A 23,989-nucleotide genomic window follows, 5' to 3' on the forward strand; every position below is an offset into this window, starting at 1 on the left:
TCGATGCATAATTTCACTGGCCTCTTGTGACCTAAAAAGCACACAGAAAATAAACAAGGGCATATTGTTCAGTGGGAAGGATGCAGAAAATCTTCTGCCCTTAGCCGCCCGGTTAGGAAAAGGTTACTTTTAAGTGTTGCTCCTGATTGCCAGAGAAATGACATGGCACATGTGAGCTTGGTTTTTGCCAAGCAGACTTTATTTGGGAGGTGATGCATTTCTGAACTTCTCGGTCACCTTGGAACTAGTTACGAGTGCAGAGCAAAGTCCTGTCCAGATCTTCTAATTAATTTGGCCAAAGGCCATCCTAATTAACCTTGAGGGAGTTCAGGGGTGGGAGAGCTTGGTATGAAACAATTGTTCTCTTGTAATTTGCTTTTCACAATGTGTCGACCCAAACAAGAGCTGCATCTCTAAAATCCTCTGGGTCTCTCGCTGAAGCCATTACACCAGTTTATTTGTTTTTTAACAGATGTTGTTTTTCACCGCTTGAGTGGAAAGGGTTATCTCACTTTCTGCAACCTTGTTATTGTGCTTTGTTTTAAGAGCCAGTGGACTGGGGCTTGCTGGGGAAGCTTACTCACCGGTTCCAGCGACAAAGGAAGGGGCTGGTCAGCCTTCCAGTGGTCTTGATGTGGTCGTTAAGGTCTCTCTGTGAACTGATGGCATCTTTTCACATCTACGCAGAGATAACCCGCAGTTTTTTTGGTATTGGCAGTGCTTGCAGAGAACAGAAACGGGCAGCAGACTCTGTCGCCCAAGTGTATTGCAGTTGGGATATTAATAGAAGTCGTCAGCCATAACTTGGACCATCTCAAATGGTGGGGCAAGGGAAGGGAAAATTTACCAGCCATTTCTGAAACTTTAGGATAGTGCCTCTTCTGCCATCATGCTGCTTGCTGCTGGCCTTTTTGGTCCTTGGGGCTCCTCTGTGCTCAGGAGCTGTGCCGCCTTTCACCCCTCTGTACGTACCCTACTGGTGCGCAGGAGAGGTGCCTGTCTTACTTTTTTCTACACTAATGCTCTCAAGTGCTACTTTGGCTTTTATTTTCTGGTAGTGCAAGGGGTCGGGGGGAAATCCTGCTGAGACTACAAGGCAGGACACACAGACGCAAGAAAGGAAGATCAAAGACGTCTATAATACAGGAAGAAGCAGAGGGTCAATCCAGAAGAGAGGGCACTTGATTATACATACAAGGGTAATATAAAAGGGATAACAGCACAGGAGAGGATGGTAATGTCTGAAAATGAGTAAACAAACAGGCGTGTAAGGCTACGCTGAGAATTTATTTACCCCAGCAGACACAATCCTTATCTCTTTGAAAGAGGAGAAGACCATGCCAAGCTCGGAGGGCCTCCGCTCCCAGCCGCATTTGTGAGCGGGAGAAAGTGTTTGTTTACGGATCGCTCCTCCGTGAGCCCTGGCCTGATGGGCCGGCCCGTCCTGCTGTGATTAGTAGGATGCTAATGTGCGTAATCCTTTTGATCACGAAGCCCAGGCTCTATAAGTCATGTCACCGTCACCTCAAAGAAATTCAGCCTGGTGATGGATCCCTTATTAGAAATTTGTACTTTTAAATATTTAATAGTTATTATTGACATCCTTTTGTTTTGTTTTGTTTATACAAATGAGAGTGTTTCTGTTAAAAAAACAATTACAAAAAAAAAAAAGCTCACTCATGCAGTCTTAGTGTGGGTGTTGCTTATTAGCACTTTGCCCACAGGTATTTGAGGTGAGATGATTAGCCCTTAGCATCCTGATTTTAAAATGTGAACAACAAATGTGATTGCATTTGCTTTGTTCCACCACAACCCCGATGGATCTCTCCATACAGAAGAGTCATAACAGCATGGAAACATTCGTCTGGGTTCTAAACAATATTCTCTATAGCTCCTTTTGGGGAGGGAAAGAGTTAGCTAATTACGCTTTGTTTAATAAATGTACTATTTTGTTCCCTTCTTGCGACAAACAAAAGCTGTCATTTGGGGAAATATACCATATGCTGCCAATTGGTCTAAGAACTCGTTATATCTGCCGTGCGGAGTAGCAGCGAGCGCTCTTTAACAATTGCTCCTTCTCTGAAGAAAATCTGGACGGATTTCAGTGCAGCAATGTGCTGCTCTGTCGTCGGTGGGAGCGAGCCGTTGACATTTTGAAAACCAGCTAACGCGCGCAGTGGTGTCTGTGCATGCCTGGACGTTTCCTCTCCCCGTTTATGCCTTTATTTCTCTTCGGATGCTCCGGAGCCTCAGCAAATGAATGCTCAGTCAGCGCCGGGTTAGGCTACAGCAAAGTTAAAAATCAACACTATTTCAGATACAACCTCCCAGCCACGCACCATCAGACACGTATTTCATCATTATGTGAACCCAATACTCGAACACCCACAGCACTTAAAAAAAATAAATCTAGCTCTGTGCCATTTTTTCTTGGCAAATCCGAGAAGGCAAGCCTTGAAACCTGACCTGAAACCCAGCAGAGGGGGAGAGCAGCAGTCACTCGTTACGGCCTCCCCCAGCGGAGGAGGCGCTCGGTGCTCTCTCTCATGCCCCGGTGGGTTTGCTGATGCATCTGTGCCAGCGAGATAAAAGACAGGAATAACTACCTTCTTACAGATAGATAAACTCCTTCTTTAACACTCACTCCTCTCCTCCTCCCCACTTCCTAATTTTATTGGAGCCACGTCGGATCATTCATTTATTCTCTGGCTCAGCTCCTTGGTGATTTCAGTGAGGACTTCTTCCTCAAAGACTGCAGTGAGGACTTGAGCTATAATTTTCCCTTTCTGTGAACCTCTGTATTACAGAAAAAAAATTTGAACCCTCCTGCCCATAGGTAATGAGGATTAAACACAAAATTCACAGATTTCTTTTTCATTTCTGTGAGACGAATGAGAGGCACACACCTGGGAAGGCATGTGGAGCCGCCAGCAATGACTCTGTCACGTCTTCACGTGTGGTCAGCAGAGCTGATTATGCATTTAGCACGAGTGGCTTTGAAACCCTTGGTGTGGTGTTGGCTGTAGTGGGAACTGCCTTGAAGCTCAGCCTGCTGTGTGTCCAGATCTGATCCCAGTCCTCTGGTTGGGACCCGTCATGGTGCCTCCGCTCGGGTCATCTGCTGCCTCTTCTGTGCGCAGGCTCCTTCAGCGTGTGGTGTTTCTTGTGCCTTGTGCTCGTTTTGGGACTTTACCTCCCAAAGAGCCGCGTGCTGGTCCTCCTCACCTGCATGTGGCTCCTGGTGGAGTGGCGTTGTTCGTGTGAGTGTAGGCCCCTAGGAGAGAATGGAGGCCAACAAACTGCAGCTGAGGAATCAAGTGGGAAACAAGTAATACATCGTCTGGTCAAATATTCAAAATTACAGGTATGGGGCATTTCAACAAAGCAATACCTTTGGGGCTGGGGGGAGGTGGAGGAATGTCAAACTGTTAAGTTTCTGTCCCAAATCCCTTGTGTCTAGCTCAGGATCTGCTTTGTTTCCACTGTTCCTGATAGATGTCCATTTAGCCTGTTCCTGAAAACCATTGTCGGAGATTTGTAGCTTCCCAGGGTAAGCAATGTTTGACTATCCTCGTGGTTAGACCGTCTCTCCTAATGTCTAACCTAAGCCCTCCCGTGCTGCCTGCTGAGACAATCACTTCAGGTTCCTACATCAGCAGGGAGCAGGACAAGATTATCGCTGCCTGCTAGCAGCCTGACATATCTGAAACTTGTTATCATGTCTCATTCTCTCACCCCAATCCCTCCTCCCTTTTCCTCCGGCTAAACAAGGCCGCTTCTTGCAGCCTTGTCTCGAGGGGTCACACTCCATAAACCTTTTGTCGCTCCTGCGAGCGGCTGGCAGGGAGCAGCTGGAGGCAGGGCCCAAAACTGGGTGCAGGGCTGGGCGCGGAAGGAGCAGGACAGCCTGACATGAGATGCTCCTCCTGGGGTATCTCCAAACGTGCTCACCTCTGGGTGCCAAGTCCTGCACTATTCTTGATGCCTTTTCTCTGTGTGGCTCCAGGCCCCGAGACCCTTCTGCTGTACCGCTCCATTTTGTACTGACGCATCTTCCTTCTTCAGCGTGGTGCTTTGCACCTGCCTGTATTGAATCTCAGTCATTTGCTTCAGATTGGTTCTCTAATTTATTAAGATTTTATTCTAATTGTAATCCCTGAAAATGCTCGTAGCACTCCCTACTGATTTGTAATTGTAATCTTTATTCTAATTTACAAGTTATTAATGGAAATACTGAATAGAGCAAAACCCCCGGCAGAGCCCTTGTGTGTCTTTTCAGGTTGACATTTAATTTACTCACTATTCCTTGAGTGCAGATTTGGAACATTTGTATATCCACCTACGATAATATATTATACATAAATCGTATTCACCTGTTTTGCATATAAAACTGTCACATACATCCATCAAAAGTTTTCCTCCTTCCAATGTGCAACTTCTGTATTTTCCCCCTAGTCGCTACGCTACCGACTCTGTCGAAGAAGAAAATTACATTGATTAGACTTAATTTGCTCTTGACAAGTCTGTGTTTTCTGTTTTCTTGTGACTTTATCATGTGGGAGTAGATGCAGCTGCAGGGTTGCAGGGAGCTGGAAATTGCGCTGCTCCTGCGGGGCCGCACACTCGTCCCCTCTCCCTCCTGCTCCGTGATAAATCAACACCTACCAGAAGGATTTACAAGTGGGTTGAATAATCTGAGTTGATACCGCAGCCAGGCTGTTTGGTCTGTGATACCTCAGATCTGTCTCTTTCCCCGTTTTGTTTGAAGTTAGATAATGTTTGCCCTTCGCCCATCCTCTGAGAGTTTCTAGGAGGTATTTGCTAATGGCTTGGAGGCTGCTCTGGCTACATCCCTGCTCCCTCCTTACTCCGCGCCTACGCTTAATTAGGGCCCGCTCAGCTGAATGCATCCGACTTACACTAATGTCCCCTAACCTCTTTGCTCTGTGTCCTGGCCTAGCTTTGCATCAACTATCCAATACCCGATCGTAGTGAACCTTACTGTTTCAGACTTTTTAATGGCATGAATTTCTTCTTCACCATCTGAACGTGTGTCTGCCACCAAGCGAACGTGGTGCAGCACCCGTGGTTCTGGGCGGAGGGCAGGGGCTCGGCACGCCAGGTACGGCTGCAGAGCAGCCTGCCCTTTGCAGCCCCATCCGCCTCCAAAAGGGTGAAACAATCAAGGTAAACGTCTCACTGAGCGTGTGTGGTTTTGATAAGCTGTCTCGTATGCACACATGCAAAAACAGAGTGAGAAAACAGGAGAGATTACAATGGACAAAGACTTGGATATTCTCCTGGGATGTAGCTCAGGGTTATATTTAGTCTGAGCTAGTAGTACCATCTAGTATTGTAACTTCAACTACAAGAACCTGTTCTCCATTGCTATAGTCTGTCAGGCTTTTATCGCTTGATCTGAGACTTTCAGGTTGTGTGTCTCTCGCAGGCTAAATGTATTCTAATAGCGTCAGCCAAACCAATTCAACCATTTCCAAGAAAAACTAGGGAGAGGAGGAAGGAGAGGAGGAATGTTGTTTTGCCCACATTAAAAAAGGGAAAGAAAAGAAACCTTCCAGCCTCTTGGTTGAGAGCTGCGGTGCCATCATGCTCAGGAACAGGATCTATGGTTACAAGGCTCGGAGACGTCAGCGTGTGTTCCCGGCAGACCTGTCTCTGATTCCAGCCGCTCCGTTTTCCCAAGGTTTTTTCTTCGCATCCATCAGCATCTCACAGCTTTTGTGCAGGGGCAGTGCTGGTGCCCTCGTTGCTCCCATGGATGTGTGAGCAGAGTGTGCCTGCGTAGCCCCAGCTTTGCCCAGGGAAACTTTTCCTCGGTTTCCCAAGGAACTGGGAATGAAGGCGCCGGTGTGCAGAGAGGTAAGAAACTAATGGGGTGGGAGGGAGATGCAGGCTGCCTGTACGAAAGTGTTGGTACTGGATTAGGTGGACAGAGGGATGGAATTAGGCAAATGACTGCAACTAGCTTCTTGGGTCACCCCATGTCTTCATTGTGTGGGCACTTGGCTTGCCACTCATGGCACGACTTGCAGACCCCTGGGCTCTTGCAGCAGTTGCTTTCAACATAACCTTGTTCAGTTCTAACACTGTGCTTCAGAAAAATCTGGTTGCAGACACTTCAGACTAGGCTCCTAGAACAGAGAGGGCTGTTTTCACTTTAGTCTGTCTGCATAAATACTTCTGTCTGGCACGTGTCTGATATAAAATGAGAATAATGTCACTGCGCGCTCTCACAGAAGTGAGTGAAGATAAGCTAGCTTAACGTGTGACCCGTCTAGATAATACGCTTTGTAATTCAGGTGCCTGTTAGTAACTCCGTCTTCAGAGCGGTGTCTGGATAGCTGCTGTAGATAAAGCCTGTGACGACTAGCATCACCTGCCCCCTGCATCACGAGAGGCAGGAGTCCCGCAGACTTCAGTAGCCTGAAGGCACGTAATCACAGACTGCAGCAAGTCGTCCGTCCGTGCTGGGTGCCTCGCTTCTGGCGATACGTGATGGTTGCGTGCTTCGTTTTGCAATGTGAATAATGCTCCTTTGTTACTTCCCTTTCTGTCAAGTTGTACAGAACTGCTTGCAAAATGTTATAAATAGTTACGCAGAGGTGGGCAGGGGGAGTTGTGTGCAAGAAGGACTTCCACTTGGGTCGTGTTTGAACAGTTTGAGGGTTGCCACCTTCCACTTTAAGTAACAGAGGGAGGGAGAGGTGTAACAGAGGGCAGCCAGCTCGGTGCCAGTTCCCTGTCACTCCTGGCATCCCGCTGAGCTGCGTGGGTGCTCCCCCAGGATCAGCACCAAGCGAAGGAGCACGCCGGGAGCCTGCCCTGAATGCCGTACAGAGGACCTAGTGGCACACGAGCCCTTTTGGAGCCCAGGGGTAAGAGCTGCAGTTGCCACTGCTGCAGGTGTTGACACTGGGCCATCACTGCCAGCAGTGGTGGTGGTGGCACCCCCAAAAATAGGGCTGGGGAACCCCTGCCACTCAGCAAACCTGCAGAGAGAGGCAGAACACCAGCAGAAATCAGTTTGATTCCCCGACCAGGAGCGGGCTGTGAGAGCAGCGCAGAGGAAACGCTAGCACCAGATTTCTTCAGGGACTTTCAGGAGACTTTGGGGCTTTTCTGCAGAGCAGTAATGGGATCCGTGCTCTCGGACAGACCGTCCCTGCGACAAGGTGCTCCGACGGCCTTTCTCCTATTGTATCCAGCTCCCGGGGCTGCGGGTCCCCATTGGCCCCATTGTGTTCGTGCACGTGGGGGCCACGCAGATTTCCGCAGCTCAGCCCGCGCTCGCTCCTCTCCATCTGACAGCGCCGTGGAGAAGTTTCCAGAGAAAAGCTTGGCCCCTGTTTTCAGCTTAATGCGGAGCTGTACCGGCTGACGGGGACAAGTCGGAAACCCTGGCAAGATAGCAGGCATCCTCAGGAAGCAAACCCTATCAGAAAAGCACTGATGTCATTGGCAAACAAAACAAATGAGCGCTGGAAAAACAAACTGTTTTGCAGCGTTGTTGATCTTGCCTCAAATTAGAAGCTCTGCACAGCCTTTACTCTTTGGCCCAGTCTCACAGATTATTTACAGGACGGCACCGCAGCCATGGTTTTGCTACTCCCGCCAGTCTGATCCCTTTGATTTTAGTTTTTTAGATTTATTTATCTAAGGGAGGGTGGGAAGAGCGTCCCAGCGCTGCGACCAGTTTTGGAAAGCTGGCTGGTGTCCCTGCAGGCGTCGGGTGCTGACATGGTTGATGTCCTGCGGGCTTTGCTCCTCCCAGCTGCTCCTCACCAAAAAGGGGACCAGAGCGAGCCCCACGGCTGGGGGTTCCTTGTCCCCTTGCCTTTGCCTCCCCGATGGCCCCGTGGCTGCAGCAGGAGGCAGAGAGGGGGTTAAGCCGTGCTCCAGCCTGACAATAATAGCAGGAAAAGCGCATTTCTTCCTTGCACCTGCGAGCGCTCCGATGGGCTTTCTGCCGTCTCTGGTAGTCACATTGGATCTTTCTCTTGTTAGAGGCTGAACAGCTCTAGCAGCCAGCTGTTCCCCTTGCTCTGCTCCTACCTGGCTCCTTGCACGGTCCAGGGCGGGGGGGCGGATGGAAAATCAGCTTTTTAGGTCAGCACTCAAAAATAAACCACAAAGCCTTCCCTTGCCTCCAGCAGGGAAGGGTCCTGCTCCTCCCTGCTTTCTGCCTGGTTGCTGGCTCGGGTACTCAGAGCCCTCACTGGGAATTTGGAGTCCTGTCCTAGCAAGGGAGACTCCTAAAATATTTTCGGCACAGAGCTTTATTTCTCTGTTTTTAAAGGGTGTGTAGTGTTACTTGCGTGGAAAGGGAAGAGATTCATTAAGCTCCAGAGACAAACCGGTTTAAATGCTAAGCAGGCTCTCAGGCTGCAAAGCCACTTTTGCAGCCTTGCAGGTTACCAGCGAAATCGTGGCTCTGCATTTACAACGTGCATGTTTTTCTGCCTTAAAAAACTGCTTTTCTACACCGTGGGCTGCCCTGGGGCCAGGGCAGTGCAGGGGCTCCCTATGTGCCTGGAGCCACGCACTGGGCTGGCCCCAGCGGCTGCAGGGCATCCAGCAGACAGGGCGTGAGCAAAAAGTGGATGGGGATAAAGCTGGAGAGCTGCGAGGTGGCTGCAGTATGTGGAGCACTACGCCACAGAAACTGGTTTAGGTACTGAGGCAACCCGTCAGCTTCTGTGGGTAGGTAGCCTGAGAGGTTTAGCACCACTAAATGCGCAGCAGCCATCTCGGTAGTTGCTCCATCCAAAGTAAATTATTGTTAACAGCAGTGAAGAGGGTTCTCCCTTACCTCGTGCCCAAGAGGAGCATTAGAGCCCTGTGTGTAAAATAGACTTGCTTTTCCTGATGTTTGCAGAGACGATCTCCTTTTGAGCGGCTGCTAACGCAGGGCTCCTGTCCCTCAGGTAGACGTGCTGCTATGAAGGACACGCACCACTCACCGGGCATGTCAGATGAAGTCCTTATGCAGCAAAAATCATCTTGAGTGGTTTATGTTTTACGTAACAAGTCTATTTCTGCGTTTCACTTCTCATTTATGCACCTTTCTTTTTTCTGGTAACGCAGTTCAGGCACAGAGGAGTATCTCCAGGTCAGTTCCTTGCTGTGCCCAACCTACAGAAGAGATGATTGCCTTCCAGCCATTTTAAAACTAGGGAAGAACGGGTATTCTGTAATTGCCATAACAAGCTGCGAGGGGGGCACAGACAATAGAGATTGTTTCCAGCCAGCTAATTCAGTTTGCTGAAGCTCCGCTGGAGTCGGTGAAGAATTGAGGACAGTCACTGGAGAGAAAAATCTGGACTGTCCTGTGTGTTGGGAATCATCGAGACACGACAGACACAGGCATCTCAGGTTGATTTCAGTCGTTTTTCACAGGGAAAGCGTGCTGTAAAAATAGAGCATGCTTGAGACCTTAGGCTTCGTGTTATTCTAGTTGAGAATTACTGGTTTCCAGCAGGTCAACCTAGGCCAAAAAGAAAATAATCTGTAAAAAAGACTGTTTAACTAAGGTATTGCATGACATTATCTGGGTTTCTCATGTGGTTGCATAATGAATTTTTGTTCTCATGCATACATTGTCCTTCATGTGAACATTTTTTCTTAATTGGAATATGCAGAGCTGCTGGGAGAGGCAGGTTGCCTTGTAACCCGTCCCCTCCTCCCAGAATACAGAGCACACGAGAGGAAAGCTGTTTTTTAAGCAGACGCCTGGTTCAAACGGTGGGTTTACCTCTGCTGCAAGGATTTGGGCGAAATCTGAAAGCTGCAATCAGCGCTGAATTCGTCAGCGGGATGGACTGAGTCAGCAGCACGGCATCTGCTCCGTGGCTGAGCACGTGTAGGGGCGTTGTAGGGGAAGGTCAGCACGGGACCCAGCAGCATCTGCCTGCACTTCAGCTGATGTGCTTTATTGTAAGGGTGGAAGGCTGAGGCCGAGGGATGAAACCCTTCGCTTCAGCAGCCCACCAGCTGATGAAGGAGGCCTTCCCGTGTTTAAAGCAGTCTTCTGTTTGTTTGATTTTTTTTTTCCAGTGATGGGTCCTGCTGGAAAGAGCTTTCTGATGGCGCAGCTGTGAGTGAAACCAGCACAATATGTTCAGTGTCGAGGACCTCCTGATTTCTCATGGATACAAATTGTCTAAAAACCCCCCTGCTTCATACCAGAACAGATACGATGGATACCGGCGTGAAACCGCGGGGAACAGGTCTGCTCAGAGACCGCTGAATGGGTTCGAAGCAGACTTGAGAGCTTACGGCAAGAAGCCTTTGGTGAAAACCAACTCGAGCAGCACCGAGAGCAGCCATGGGAGCCAAGGGAGGCGCGCGGGTCCTGGTTACCACCATGACCTTCAGGGTTTGTCCACTTTTCATACTTCAGAAGGGGGGTAAGTTTCAGCATCATGCCATGGCTTTGCTTTCTCTTCCTTTGGGTTCTGGGTGGATAACTGAGCATGTCCCTAACCCGTGACACCATCTTCCTGTGATCCTTTCCTGCTAGTGACCATTTCCACGCGCCGCAGGTCCACACGAAGCAGTGGCACATCTGCTCGCCTCCTGCTCGGGGAGGCCTCTGAGGATATTGGGGTGGTGGGAAGTGGCCAGCTGAGGGGAAATACCATTTACTCATATGGTCTGTCACAGAAAGGCCTTGCTGGGGGGCTCAGGAAAGCTCAGTCCAAGCGCAATAAAAATAAAAAGAGAGGCAAAAGCTCTTCCTTTTGTAAGTGAGTAGTTTTAAAAAAAACGAGCCCAGCTGCTTCTGCCACATACAAGCCCTGGTTTTTGTGGTGGGTTCAGCCGCGTGCAGCTCTCGGCGGCTGTTCCTCCACGCACAGGGCGCTTTCTGGTTTTCCTAAGGCTGCTCTCGCGGAGTAAACACGCGAAGGTGCCTGTGTGTTTCTTTTTAAAGCAGCTCAAAGCCAGTGGAAGCTCTTGTCGTCACTCCATAAAACGTGCTTGCACAACCGCGGGTTGCTCACCGCGGAGTACGTGCACGCCGGGGCTGGGGCAGGCCGGGCAGGAAGAGCTGTGTGTATACAGCGCGGCTCGGGCATTGTTTCGTGGCTATTTGAGTGCTCCCTATGAACAAAGGAAAGGGGCGAGAGCAGGACTGGAAGCCAGCCCAGCTGTGACGGTGGTGGTTCGTGAGGAAAAGCCCCTTCCTCTTGCAGAACAGGCTTGAAACTGAAAGCGGGACGCAACGCTCCAGCCTTGGGATCCCGTCCTTCTACAGAGACCTTCAGTAGCATGCGGCAAAGGCATGTGTCCCCTGGCTGCCGGGCCTGTCTGCTCGTCCCCTTCATCTCCCTTCCCCTTGCAAGGTTGCTTGCCTGGAGCAGGGATGGCTCCTAGCTGCCTGCCGGAGTAAGGGCAGGAAGGATGGGAGCGCTGGGAGCTGCACGTCCCGGCTGGGGAAGGCCCCCGGGTGCAACCGTCCCCTCTGCAGCAGGCAGGAAAGGACACGGGTTTACAGGTAGTAAGGAGGATCCTCCGTGGTGTGCTGGGAGCTGGACGGCAATAAAGCGAGGAAAGAATTAAAAAGAACGAAAGGGAAAGCGGCTTTGAGTCAGGGAAAGAGGGGATGTCGAGGAAGGTGGCACTTGGTCTTGGAGCAGAGTTCACAATGTGGAGAAAAACTGGTGTGAGGGAGATACGGCTGTGCAAGGCTGGCAGCGACCACAGCGCTTGCTGCTCCCACACCAGGTAAGGTAGAACATGCTTCAGTGCCAGGGGATGTTGGCTGCCTTCCTGCCTCCCTCTGCCCCAGGTGAGGCTGCCACAGTGGGGGCTCGCTCCTCTGACCCTCGTCAGAGGTGTGGCAGAGGTGACTGCGACTGCCAGGGACGGCTAAATACAAAAACGGAGCTCTCTGGTAGGTTGCGTGTCTCCTTGTAACCCCTCAGAAAGCAAGGGGTGGAACCCATCAGTCTGTAGCATGGTTAAATGTTATATCCTGGTTTAAAAAAGCTGCTTTATTTTTCCGCATAAAATGGGGAACGTGGCCCTGGAGATGACTTTGTCACACTTCAACAAAAATAGAAATCTTATTGTTACAGCAAACTCTAACTGCCAGTGAGCCTACGGGGAGCTCTTACAAGGCTCTCACAGCTACGAACGAGGGGGAACCTTTGTAGCAGCCGTCCCTTTCTTGCCATCCCTGGGTGTGCAAGAAGGGTTTTGAAACAGAAGGGACTCAGACATACAGACACTGCTCTTTGGGCTTGGCGGGCTCCCCGCAACCACCTCCTGATTTTGCCTTCCCAGCGTGGCAGAGGGTGGCACAGCGGCAGGAGAGGGCCAAAAGCGGCAGCACGTCTCCCAGCTGCCTTCTCTGACCTTCACCTGCTCCACGGCAGCTCAGGGCACGGATTCCCTTACCCAGGGAATAACCAACTCACGCTCAGAGTGCTGGGTGTAGATGAGCTGCTGAGCCTCCAAACACCCCAGAAGTAAGTGATGTTGTCCACCTTGTTCGTGAGGTCAGGAGATGATGCTATTGTCAGCAGAACATTGGGATTGTTCTGCTCTTCCGCTGATGTGCTCTGCTCCACCCTGTTGTTCTTCAGGCAGGTTATGGGGGAGCAGGTGGTGGGAGTACTGTCCCCGCTGTTCTTGCTTAGCCGAGCATCAGGAGGCCACGAGGGAAAGGTTTGGAAGAGGCTGCGAGGCAAAGAAAATGAGGAAGCTGCCCCTATGGGTAGAGACGAGAAGGTTCGCAGAACTCCTGCTCCTCATCTGAGCGTGGAGGAGATGCACTTCGCTTCGTTATTTGTGTGGGAGGAACTATGTTGGTAGCTAGCGAATTTAGAGATAAGTAGATAGCATCATTAATGAGATCACCTGCTGCAAAAATTAGACAACTGTACTGGTGTTATAATGTGGATGAGAGTATGTGAGGATAGGCTCCCAAAATAGAACAGAAGTTGCCAGTGTCCAGAACAGAGCTCTGATTTTTTTACCCCTTGCTGCCAAATCCTGGAAATAAGTTCTTTACAGTGCCTCGCTGCTGGGCACAAAGTCTGCCCTGGTGCGTATATCTCCTGCACCCTGAGCAGCTGGGTGCCTAATGCCTTCTGTTTACCCACTAGGAGCCAAAAACAGGGAGAGAAACTGCCATGCTGTTGCTAGATGGCCCTACAACGGCCTCATCCTGCAGGGTTTTGACTTCATAGCCTGTGCCATGCTCCTTTACTTCTGGTGGGTCCTGCTCTGGCATCTGGGCAGCTCCGACCTGCTGCTGTGAGAGCACCAGCTGGGTGAGATGCGGTCGTGCAGCCAGCACAGGGTGGACTGATGGCCTCCTTTCTTGCCAAGGCCTAAGATTCATAGAGAGCTAGCAATAGCTGATGCTTTTAAAATGATTTATTAGATTAATTTTATATAGATTCAGTTCAAAGCACTTTATGACAGCAGTCATGGTATCTGTTAGAAGCAGGCCTTTTAGAAAAAGCTCACAACGTTTAAAGCTTCCTCTTGGTCCCATGGGACCCCTCTGTCCCTGGCTGCCACCTGAGAGCCAGCTGTGAAGCTCCCGCAAGCCGCTGTGTCCAGAAGCACGTTTCTTCACGCACCAGCGCGGTTGCAGCCCGGAGCAAGGCAGACCTGTGCACTGGGAGCAGCACGGTCGGAGATTAGCTGCTGGTAAGAGGTACCGTGAGATCTCTTCGTTGATGATGTCCTGGATGCAAAGACCACAGCACGACTGGCATTCTCCATCCAGACGTGTAGCACTGCTGCGGCTGCAGTGAAGCGTTTTGAACTTGAGGCGACTTTGGGATGCTTCCCCTTTCCACCGCTTCATTAGATCACCCAGCAGTGCCATAGATCCTCTCCACCCTCAGGAGCAGAGGAGTCCTCAGGCTGTGCTAGGCTGGAGGTCCATCAGGAGGCTGTGGAGCATCTCCTTGCCCTGCGCAGTGCAGTGCTATCCTCTCCAGAAGCTTACGGGGCCCAGGAAGCAGCAGGCTGTGTGTAATCATCTCCAGCTCTTGGATCAGGCACCAGAGAGAAAGAGGTTCTCTGCCTCATGAATGAATATACCATAGAAAAGATCAGGTGTAAAATGCCCTAAATACCACCTTTTAAATGTCTTTTCTGCACTCATGTTGCAGTGGTGGTCACATGGTGGTTTGTGTCATGCTCAGAAATTTATTACGGAGCCTAGCTATTAATCTTTTCATCTTTAAAAACAAATTTAATCTTTCAACTAGCTTTAATAAACGGAGGAACATCCTTTCTGTAACTGAAGCTGTCCTGACTTAGAGCAAATTTGCTTTAATGAATATCTGATCTTGGGTTTTGTTTGTCTTTAAAAAAGCAAACTAACCCAAACTGTTCTTTTAGTGGTTTCCTAGGAAAGAGTTGAGTAATGCTTCCTTCCCTATTCCCAATTTCCTATTAAATCCTTTAAACAGGCAGCCCACTTCATTCCTGTAGTGTTAGCTGCAGTTGTTGCAAATCGCAGCATTATTGTCCACCATACCGCCTTCCCCCAGGGTTTTCATATTTAGGTTGATAAGAATTTGCTTTCACTTTATATTTAATGTTTCATTTTGTTTTGTTTCTTGTTTGTTTGTTTTTAATGCTGAATTAACCTTTGCAAGAGTTGTGATAGATTCACCATCTCCGGAAATTTAAAGATCAAGATTTTAGATGCTTTTCTAGAAGACCTGCTACCACTGAAGCAGAAACCGTTTCAGGGAATTCCGTTGGCCTGCACTGAACAGGATGTCAAGCCAAATAATTGTAACAGTCTCTTCTGATCTCAGAATCTATGACTCTCTACTTTCTGGGATTTTTTTATAGTCCCTTTAATGATGAATGGTGAAATCACACCAGGTATTTTGTGTTCCTAGCAGATCTGACAGAACAGAAAGAGCAATCTGCCTGTCCCCTCGTGATAATCTCAGAAGAAGGCAGCTTTTGTTCAGTTGCATGTTTTTACATGCTGAAATGCATAGAAATGTTTGTTGTTATTGCGATCAACTTTCCAGTATAGGAGGTGTCCTGTTATATCTCATTGATTAATTAAGACATTTATTACTTCGTGGGGTTCAGCAACTGAACTGCGCTTTGTGCTTCAGAAGCAAAACACTTTGCTCAGCTGTTAAGTCTTAACTCAGTCGAGTTAATGTGAACAAGATGCTCCTTATCCCAGCTTAGTTTTAAACTTCTGTAGTCAGAGGATGAAGTTAATATATGTAAAAGGACATTACTGTGGATCTGGATGATGTAATTCTCATTCTGAATTTTAAATTATATTATCTTTTCACAAACTACTACTCAAATAGGGTAGTAGATCTCGCTTTTAGTAGAAAAATGAGCTAGATGATACTGTTTATATACCTTGAGGTCGAGGGAAGAGGAAAAAATTCTTGGGTTCTATCTACATCCTTGTCCTATTTATGTCAATTTTGATTTTTCGTCCTAGTCGTATGCTGGTGGCAGCTACGTAGTGCAATAGCAGTTACACTGTTGGACACCTTAGGTACAGGAATAGCAGAACATGGTTCAAGTAGAAGATTAATTATTTATATGAAAGGATACCAATTTTGTTCAGCAGTAATATACAAAATAGTTTATGGTCTGTTCAGAACACATGCAGGAACTGTTCTGTTCATGTAAACCTGTGTTCTGAATTTCTAATCTGCAATAAAATGTGTGATGTGTTTCATATTTCAGTTATGGATTGTTGAAGTTCATCCCTCTTTTTTTTTTTTTTTTTAATGTTATACTTCTTTTGGTGTGTTTTTGGGTTTAAATACTGCTTCCACCTTACTCAGAGCTGTGCTAATACATGGCCATTGTTGTGGCATGTATCATTTCGTCCAAAGCCCTTCAAAGAGATTTGTTCCCTCAGAAAGATGAACAAGAATCAATGAAGGAAATGACATGTTTAATTTCAGTTCTTGTACTAGGATGCAAATCACGCTTCTTACAGAATATATCTTAAGAAATAGCCCTCTACCTGTTCCCCCTATCCTCTACTTTTTAGTTTTAGATTCCTATTAAACTCGCCTCTCCCAGTAGTCCCTTTAAAGTTTATGGACTTTGGTGTAACAGAGGGCAGAAATAAATTAAAGGTAATTATTTCTGTCTGCCAATTGAGGGGGGCTGTACATGTTTGCAGAGCGTGTAACTGTGTGCATTCATGTCTCTTTCTAACAGCTTTGCACAGCTAACAACGTGCCAGCAGAGCATCAGTTCCTTCGCCATTCCTTTGCCCATGCTAACAACTGACTTAAATCCTCTCACTAAAATCATGAAGTGTTGTGGTTGCGAGTGGTTACGGAAACCCCATTGGCATAACTCAGCGTTCGACCTCCTAACGGGATAACCCATGAGGGAAAGAAGGGGCAGCCGTGGAAATTGCCTGTGACACTGCCTTTCTTTTTCAGGGCTTATGACAGGCCTCAACTAGCGTGGTCTTCGCAGCCCAAGGCTGACAAGGATCTGGCCTACTGGCGGCGGCGAGGACAAGACTTCAGCGTGCTGCTGGGCTACTCCCAGAAAGGAGGCGCGGAAATGCAGGGGCTGGCGGCAGCCCACGGGGTGCGCCGGCACCCCAAGGACGCTCAGCTGAAGGCAGGGCTCGGCGCGGAGTACGTCAGGAGAGGCGGCCTGCCAGAGAACTGCGAGGCGCCCGGCGACTGCACATGGCAAAGTTTGAGGGTGGAAAGCTGGAACCAGCCAAAAAAGGTAGGAAGGCAAATGTCGGACAGTGACAGGGAGAAACTGCTCCAAGAGCTGTATTCGCTGACCCTGCGAGATGACGTGCTGAGTGCCCACAACAAGGGGAAATCGCAGTCCTTGCCCAGAGTCCTGTCGCCGGAGAGCATGAGATGTGTGGAAATGCCCTCCCTGACCAACAGCAACAACTCCCTCAGCGTAAGTAAGGCCCCCTCCTATCCCCCAAGCAGGCCGGCTGTGGAATCGGCCAAACACCACGAAACGGGGGGCCATTTCCTGCCCCTGGTGAAACCCAAGTATGGGAGACCTCTGATGCCTCCATCCTATGAACTGCAGCGACAGAGCAGGGCACCTGCCGAAACCGGTGGCTTTCAGGACCACTACCAGAAGGACGAACCCGTTCCCTACTTAGCCAAAGCACACGAGCCAAGGCAAGATGCTTGCGTTCAAGACTCTGGTTTGGAGCCCCCGGTCTATGTACCTCCCCCGTCTTACAAATCCCCCTCCCACCAAGCCGTGACTCCACATTCCCCCAGTGAAGTGCCTACCAATGCCACGCATGCCAGCAGCAGCCAGCAGGACGCTGCGGAGCGGGTTGTCGCCTGCCAACGACCGCCTGCGAATAGTGTTGAAACGGGGGCCGACCCCTGCAAAGACAACCATCTTCCTCACAGGAAGCAGAGCCATCCGAGACGCCCCGCTGACTACCTGCGTTCTGTTCAGTATATTCCCTTTGACGATCCTCGGATACGGCACATTAAAATTGCACCACCCGAAGGTCTGCAGGACAACACGAAATACAGTGAAAATGCACGTAGTCCCAGTTCTGGTACTTTGCAAGAGAGAGACCTCGAAGTGCAGTACAACAGTGCCTTTTTGGATGCATCACCCTCACCTGGTTCTGTAAAGGGAGAAAGAAATTCTGACAGCTCCACTCACAGCGGCAGATGGTTGGCACCATCCATCCGAGATCAGGAAAATTGTGCCTTGCTGGACCAAAGAGACAGTTGTAGCACAACTAATCACAGCCCCCGTAACGAAGCCAGCACAGAGTACACAAAAGGCAAACTTTCTCTAAGAAATTCACATATGGACAGCACCTGTGAGACCGTTACAAAAGTGAAAAAGTTTGAACCTGGAACTGGGATGCAGAGCAAAAAGAGTTCAAAGAAAAAAATGAATGAAACTATATTTTGTTTGGTCTCCATCCCAGTTAAATCAGAATCAAATCTGCCAGATACAGATAGGAACAACAACATAACCCAGAGCCCTGATAAGAATGGGTTTGATAACAATGGGGCTTTGCAAGAACAAAGTCTCTTAAGTATGTCTTCAACGGACTTGGAGTTACAAGCGCTTACAGGAAGCATGACCAATAAAAATGAGTTACAAAAACAAGAGCTGTGGAGACCAGAAGAGTTCAAACAAATGAATGACCTCAGATTTATTCAGCCTGCAAAACACAGAGAGCTCAAATACTCTGGCTCCTGGCCAGGTGATCAGTACAAAGACCAGCAGACACAGACCAGTTTTGCCGAAGAACCTAAGAGCCCACAGATTTGCCATGGTACAAAGCCTGGGCAGCCCAATAGTACCAAACTGCTGTCTCCAAAGCAACTCGGATGTACAGCATCCACGACGGGGTCAAAACAGACAGGGTCGCCTTCTGACGAGAGAGGCTGCAGGCAGAGCGCTTACGGCATGAAGGGTCAGACGTACCTCAGCCAGTCCAGCAACAGCGCGTTTTCCAGGACTGCCACCTCCGTCCTGCAGGCCTCCTCGCCAAAGGGCCACCAGAGCCAGCCCGTGCCTGCCCAGGAGAGGGAAAACGGCCTTCTTCCCAGGGGCGATGTGGTTAAGGGAGAAGCGGGCACTCCCTGCAACAGTAAAGAGCTGTTTGGGCAGTTCCTTCTGAAGCCCGTAAGTCGCCGTCCCTGGGATGCAATAAGCGAGCTAGAGAGTTTTAACAAGGAGCTGCAAGGGCAGGAGGAGAGCACGAGCAGTGAAGAAGACTTGGAAAGTGCTTCTCCGCAGGCACATGCCCTTCCGCAGAGAAGGGCGTCCAGAAATGAGAACCAGGAGCCAAAACGTGGTGGGAGGTTGGAAACGGTTGTGCCAGAGGTGCCTGTGTTTAAGTCAGGAAGAGTTAAAAGTAAGTCTGAAAGTTGGAGCGTGGGGACCGAGCATGGTGGCGAGCCCGGCTGCGTTGGCTCTCAACGCTCTTCGCAGCCAGGAGGGAGCAGTGAAGGAGTCAGGCCAGCAGATGGAAGCCTGATAACAGAAATGAGGGCAGAGGAAGCCAAGAACAGAGCAAACAAACAGCCCGTTCGCGCGGGACCTATCAAGAGATTCTTGTCCAGCAGCCCAAGCAGTTCCTATCATGGTAATCCTTTCAATAATCCTGTTTTACAGGAGATGAGCGAAGACCAAAATTACTTAGACTTTGTTAAGCTCAGCAAAGGGGCAGCTCCTCAAAATGATCCAGTATTAGAGAGAGGCTCAGTGGTACGCTTGTCCTTAACTAAGAGGAACCACGGGCGCTCTGAGCCAGATTTGAGGTCTGTGGGACTTGATGTAGCCCCAGGACCTGGTGCTAACAATTCTGATCACTCTTCAAATGCAAATGCAGTGGAAATCCCTGTGAATGAGTCCTTGCAGGCAAGAGCTGCAAGAATTTTAGGCATAGAGATAGCAGTGGAGTCTCTGCTTCCAGATGACCACGTTGGGCCCCATCCAGGTGCGAGCCCCGCAAATGGTGCCCAGAACCTCGAGTCATCAACGGAGAGCACAGTAAGTGGCAAAGAAGGAAAAAAAGATGATTCTTACGAAGGCAGGCGTAAGTGTGGCTGGACAGAGAGCGCTCTCTTTGTTGGAGAGAGGAACCGATCGTTATACCTTGATGAATGCCAGGCCACTCACCGTGAAGGCAGCACTAAAACGTTGGTAAAGGAGCAAGCGTTTGAACAACCTGCGAGTCCCAGCCAAGGTGAAGACCTAAACTCGGTGCCCAAATCAGCCGTGTATCAGCATTCAGAAAAGAGAGTGAGAAGTACCTCAAAGGTGATTGAGACGCTCCAAGGCAAGCTCACGTCTCCCCCGAGCCGGACTGCCATGGACCGCTTGGTGCGCATGAAAGAAGTTGACTCCGTGTCCCGGATGAGACGTCTGAGCATTAAAAGTGCAGACTCGGGAGAGGAGGTGGACGAGGAGAAGCTGTCGAGGGCACAAGAGGAGAGAGGAAGCAAAGTGGCAAACTCAGGAGCTGTGTCCAAGCGTGTTATCTCCCTCAGCGAAAACGGATATTTAGCTGGAATGGACAAGAAGAAGATGGACAGAGATTTTTCTTTAGGTAAGACCCTATTCTTGGAGATCCAAGTGGGTACTGTTTCCTTATGTAACGGGCACCATCACTTTGCCTATGCCCACGTAATGACGCTCAAATAGTAACAGGCTGTAGGTGGTACTATCCCCATCTGGTTGTCACCCCCTGTGCTCTCCTTGTGGAAGAGGTAACGAGGGATCCTATTTTAGGACAAGTTACTGTAAAGCTAACTTGTGACACTGAAACTCATTCACAGAGACTGGAGCGTTCCCTGCGGTCTGCTCTCTGTCTAATTGTTTCAGGGAACTGCCAGCTTCAAACAGCAGAGTTCAAAGACAGTCACTCTTGTGCCAGTGCTTGGGAACACGTGGTGATTTAGTCGTAGCCTCTCCTTGAATACGCATTTTTTCCCTCTCTGATACTTAAGTAGACACATACTATATCAGAGTTCAAGAGAAACTAAAAATAAAAATCTGATGTTCTTCCGTGAAGCCTCTGGGAAAAGGCTACATTAAGGGGCCTGGAAAATTCTCTCTCTCTCATGAATATTTTCCAGATCATATGTTGAGAATAACTGTTACTCCCAGGTCAAATGGAAAGTTGTCTTTTTCAGTGAACACCTTTTTTTTTTTTTTTTTGGTGTTCCTCATCTCTCAAGAGCACATAAACTTGTGTAGTCCATATGCATCCCCAAAGCAACATGAGCTGTTCTCTCTCCAAAACAGTTTTCATATGGCATCGCATTGAGCAACTGAAAATCACTCGTTGCCATAGGTCTGCATAAAGGGATAAATGTCCCAGGCCACCTGTCTGCTACACGAAATGAATTGGAGTGAGCAAATGTATGGTGCAAAAGTTGTTCAATTACTATTAATCTCCTCCTCCCTTTTTCCATCCTGTCTGCAACAGCTGACATTCTGCCTTGAAATTTGCACAGGTTGTTCATTAAACCCCATCGATGTAAATCTGTTCACAGTTTTCCAGTACAGAGGGACTGAAACTAAACTGAGCGTACTTCAAAGTGGAAGTATTTCTTTCTTTCTGCCAAAAAAAAAAAAAAATGTTTTTATGAGTTCTGAGCATTGACTCCTGCAGTCTTGCAGCCTTTTCCTGTGTCTTTCTCTTTATCCCACAGCTCTGCATCTCCTTCTGCTCTGAACTGTATTCTCTAGACCCAATTTTCCAAGTGGGTTAATTCAGCTTCCTCGTACCCATCAGGTCGAGTACGCCCCACACGCCTCTCCTGTGCCTTCCTCCCTTGGGGTTTCTGCCGGAGTGAAGAAAATAACTGTTGTGGTGACATGACTTCAGGGATGTATCAAAACAGATTGTGTGTGTTTTACTGCAGCCTTGTACTCGGAGTTATTCTGCAGTAAATTAGGTCTAATTTTATCCTCCTTGCTGACAATGCCAGGCTTGTATGCTGCAGTGTGTTCCCAATGCGGCAGTTCCCTCTGTTGCAGCTGCAACAGCCTTCCCTGCCTCTGGCCAGCGTGGATGGGCCCTACCTGCTGCACCCACCCCGTGCTGCAGGATACCACGTGGGGTGGGAAGCCATCCCATCCACAGAGACCCTGGTTTCCTGAGAGCCACGAGATACTCGTCTTACCTCAGTGAGGCAGGACTGAAGATTTCTGTGTAGAAGGGCCTGATGTTTGTCTTGTCTGTTAACTCCTGCTCCATCTTCCAAGCTAGCTTGCTGGTACCAGTGACAGCCAAAATGGGAACTAAGCCTGGAAAAGCATTGTATTCGTTGCTTTCAAGGAGTTTGGAGTGAGATAGGGTGATGTTAGTCTTATAATTGCAGGCTGGGCCCACCTTAGAGGCTACAGGCCTTAGAAGAAGCAGGCTTTCACATGTATAATGCAGCCGGGCAGCTGAACAGTCATCTTGGTGTAAGAGCTCTCCTGAAACTCAGTGCAAGAAGCTGATCTTACTGTGCCTTAGAAAAACATCTCCAAATGTTCCCAAATGCACTGGATGTCTTTTCTCCTTTGCTGTTTGAAGACTGCTTCTGTGAGTCTAATCATCTGGCTTCGTTTCTGTAGAGAGTATTTCAAGTTTGCTTAACCAAATGTCGAATAAATGTTTGTGCATCAGTGCAGGAATTCCAATATTTGCCCCTCAGATACAGTCTGAGGCAGCCAAGAGTCTTCCTGGCAGTCTGGGCCTTTTGTGTCCTTGGTTTAGATGCTGAAGATCTGGGTAAGCTATCAGGGAATAAACTGGGCCCTGCAGAAATTCCACGTCTTGTGGCCTGGTTTCTTCTCCCCCAAACAGGGAGCACCTCCAAGTTGTGGTGAGCTCTCACAGTGTGAATGTGCGTGAAAATCAGGCCGTGGAGGCCTTAGGAAAATCAGATTTCTGAAATGTGAATCCATTTTTATTCTTAGGTCAACCTCATGCAGAGTAGTTGAGAATTTGTGTATGTTCTTGTGGGTTAGGTGGGAAAAAACATTTGCAACTGAAAAAGTATCGCTGCTTTGGAGACATCTTCTCACACCATCAGTGCTTTAAGCTCAGAAAGATGCAGCATTGTCCTGGAGGGCACTAGCTCTCGTACACTATTTTCCCCTTGAGTTTTTTTCCATTCATGTGGTGTCTGTCCTTGAAGTCTGGAAATACCAGAAGAGGCTGAATAGTGATAAGCAGTTTGGAAAACATAGGTACTGCTGGCACAGGCTCCTGTCTTAGCTGGCCTAGCAATTTGAGGAGAGTAGGCAAGAAAAACAATACCCAGAAGTTCCTTCTTAGCCAGTCGCCCCTTGGTATGGGTCTGGATGCTGCAGATGGACACTTGCACATAGAAGTAGAAATCTCCCTCTGAGGATTTTTATGCCTGTTTGAATGAAGACATTCACTCACATCAACATAAGAGTCTCCGGGGTGAATGTTTTACTCCTGAAGTGTGATATTAATGTGTGCAACTCTTTTCACGCTCAACTGTTTAAATGCAAGTGCTATGGGAGCACGGCCTGCGGGAGGGACTTTCAAGGTTAGCACAGACACCCGATTACATAAACGCAGCGGGTGGCAGCTCCAGTTTGTCCAGACCCTGTGTGCATCGAGACTCCTCCGCAGGTAGCCCTGCTTCCTCCGCTCCATGGCTGCACCTAGGGTAAGTCAGACGTCTGCAGGGCAGGCACATCTCGCAAGGAGAAGCCCCTTGGTTGCTATCCTCTCCAAAATCACAAGGATGCAGGAGAGGGCTCATGTCTGCTCAGTGCACGGCCATCGTCTGGATAAACCCAATAAAAAAGTCTGATAGAAGAGCGTCCTTGGGGATTCAGAGAAGAAATGCAAAGTGAGGTCTGTCCTGTGACCTGACAAGAGGTAGGCTAAAAATGAAGAGCAGTGTTAGTAAGCCAGTTCTCACTTCAGTGAGTAACGTTCAAACCGTGAGCTGCGGTTGTGCAGACTGAAGCAGGTCGGTCTGACCGCAGGGATGTAACAGCAGGGCTTTCTGGTATGCCACTGAATGAATCTTGGGCTGGGGACCTACAATCAAATGAAAAGACCCCGATAACTGAGCTGTATCACTTCTACCAGATTCAACACCCTGCTAGGAAGCTTGCAGCATTTCCCTGTCCTCAGTGTTCAATACAAGGGGGGCAAATCTTATGTCTTTCCCTCTCAAAGCATCCAAAAAACAGATGCAATCATTTAGCAGTCAATGAGCTTGCTCCTACCTACCCAAGGCTTCCCAAGTTTTATCTTGATGCATTTGATCTGAGTTGCTCGCAGGTTACACCAGTGTAAGTACAGAATTTGGGTCAGGAATGTAGTATGGATCTTTAGGGCTATCAGCCCAGTTTTAGCTTCCTTTTTTATATAAAAATCAGGAAAAAGATGATGTATTTCCATGGCTTGCTGCATCTATCAGTGTTAAATAAGTTTCACAGTACCTTATTGATGGTGTTTTCTTGTCTTTTTCAG

At 48.8% G+C, this 23,989-nt stretch overlaps 1 protein-coding gene across 8 annotated transcripts in view; it reads left to right on the forward strand.

Annotated features, from left to right (window-relative positions):
* Positions 1-23,989, forward strand: part of JCAD (junctional cadherin 5 associated) — a 56,930-nt gene that overhangs the window by 31,095 nt on the left and 1,846 nt on the right. For 3 of the 8 annotated variants that reach the window (XM_083825428.1, XM_083825427.1, XM_083825430.1), the window contains exons 2-3: positions 10,075-10,427; positions 16,440-23,983. In XM_083825428.1, coding sequence (XP_083681554.1) covers positions 10,135-10,427; positions 16,440-20,175 — 4,029 coding nt within the window. In that variant the 5' untranslated portion in view covers positions 10,075-10,134 and the 3' untranslated portion in view covers positions 20,176-23,983. Of the gene's footprint in view, positions 1-5,861; positions 5,881-10,074; positions 10,428-16,439; positions 23,984-23,989 lie in introns of those variants that run through there. The other 5 variants (XM_083825431.1, XM_083825426.1, XM_083825433.1 and 2 more) reach the window with 4 other exon arrangements.

The sequence above is a fragment of the Anser anser genome (genome assembly GCF_964211835.1).
Source record: "Anser anser genome assembly, chromosome: 2".
Classification (NCBI taxonomy): domain Eukaryota; kingdom Metazoa; phylum Chordata; class Aves; order Anseriformes; family Anatidae; genus Anser; species Anser anser.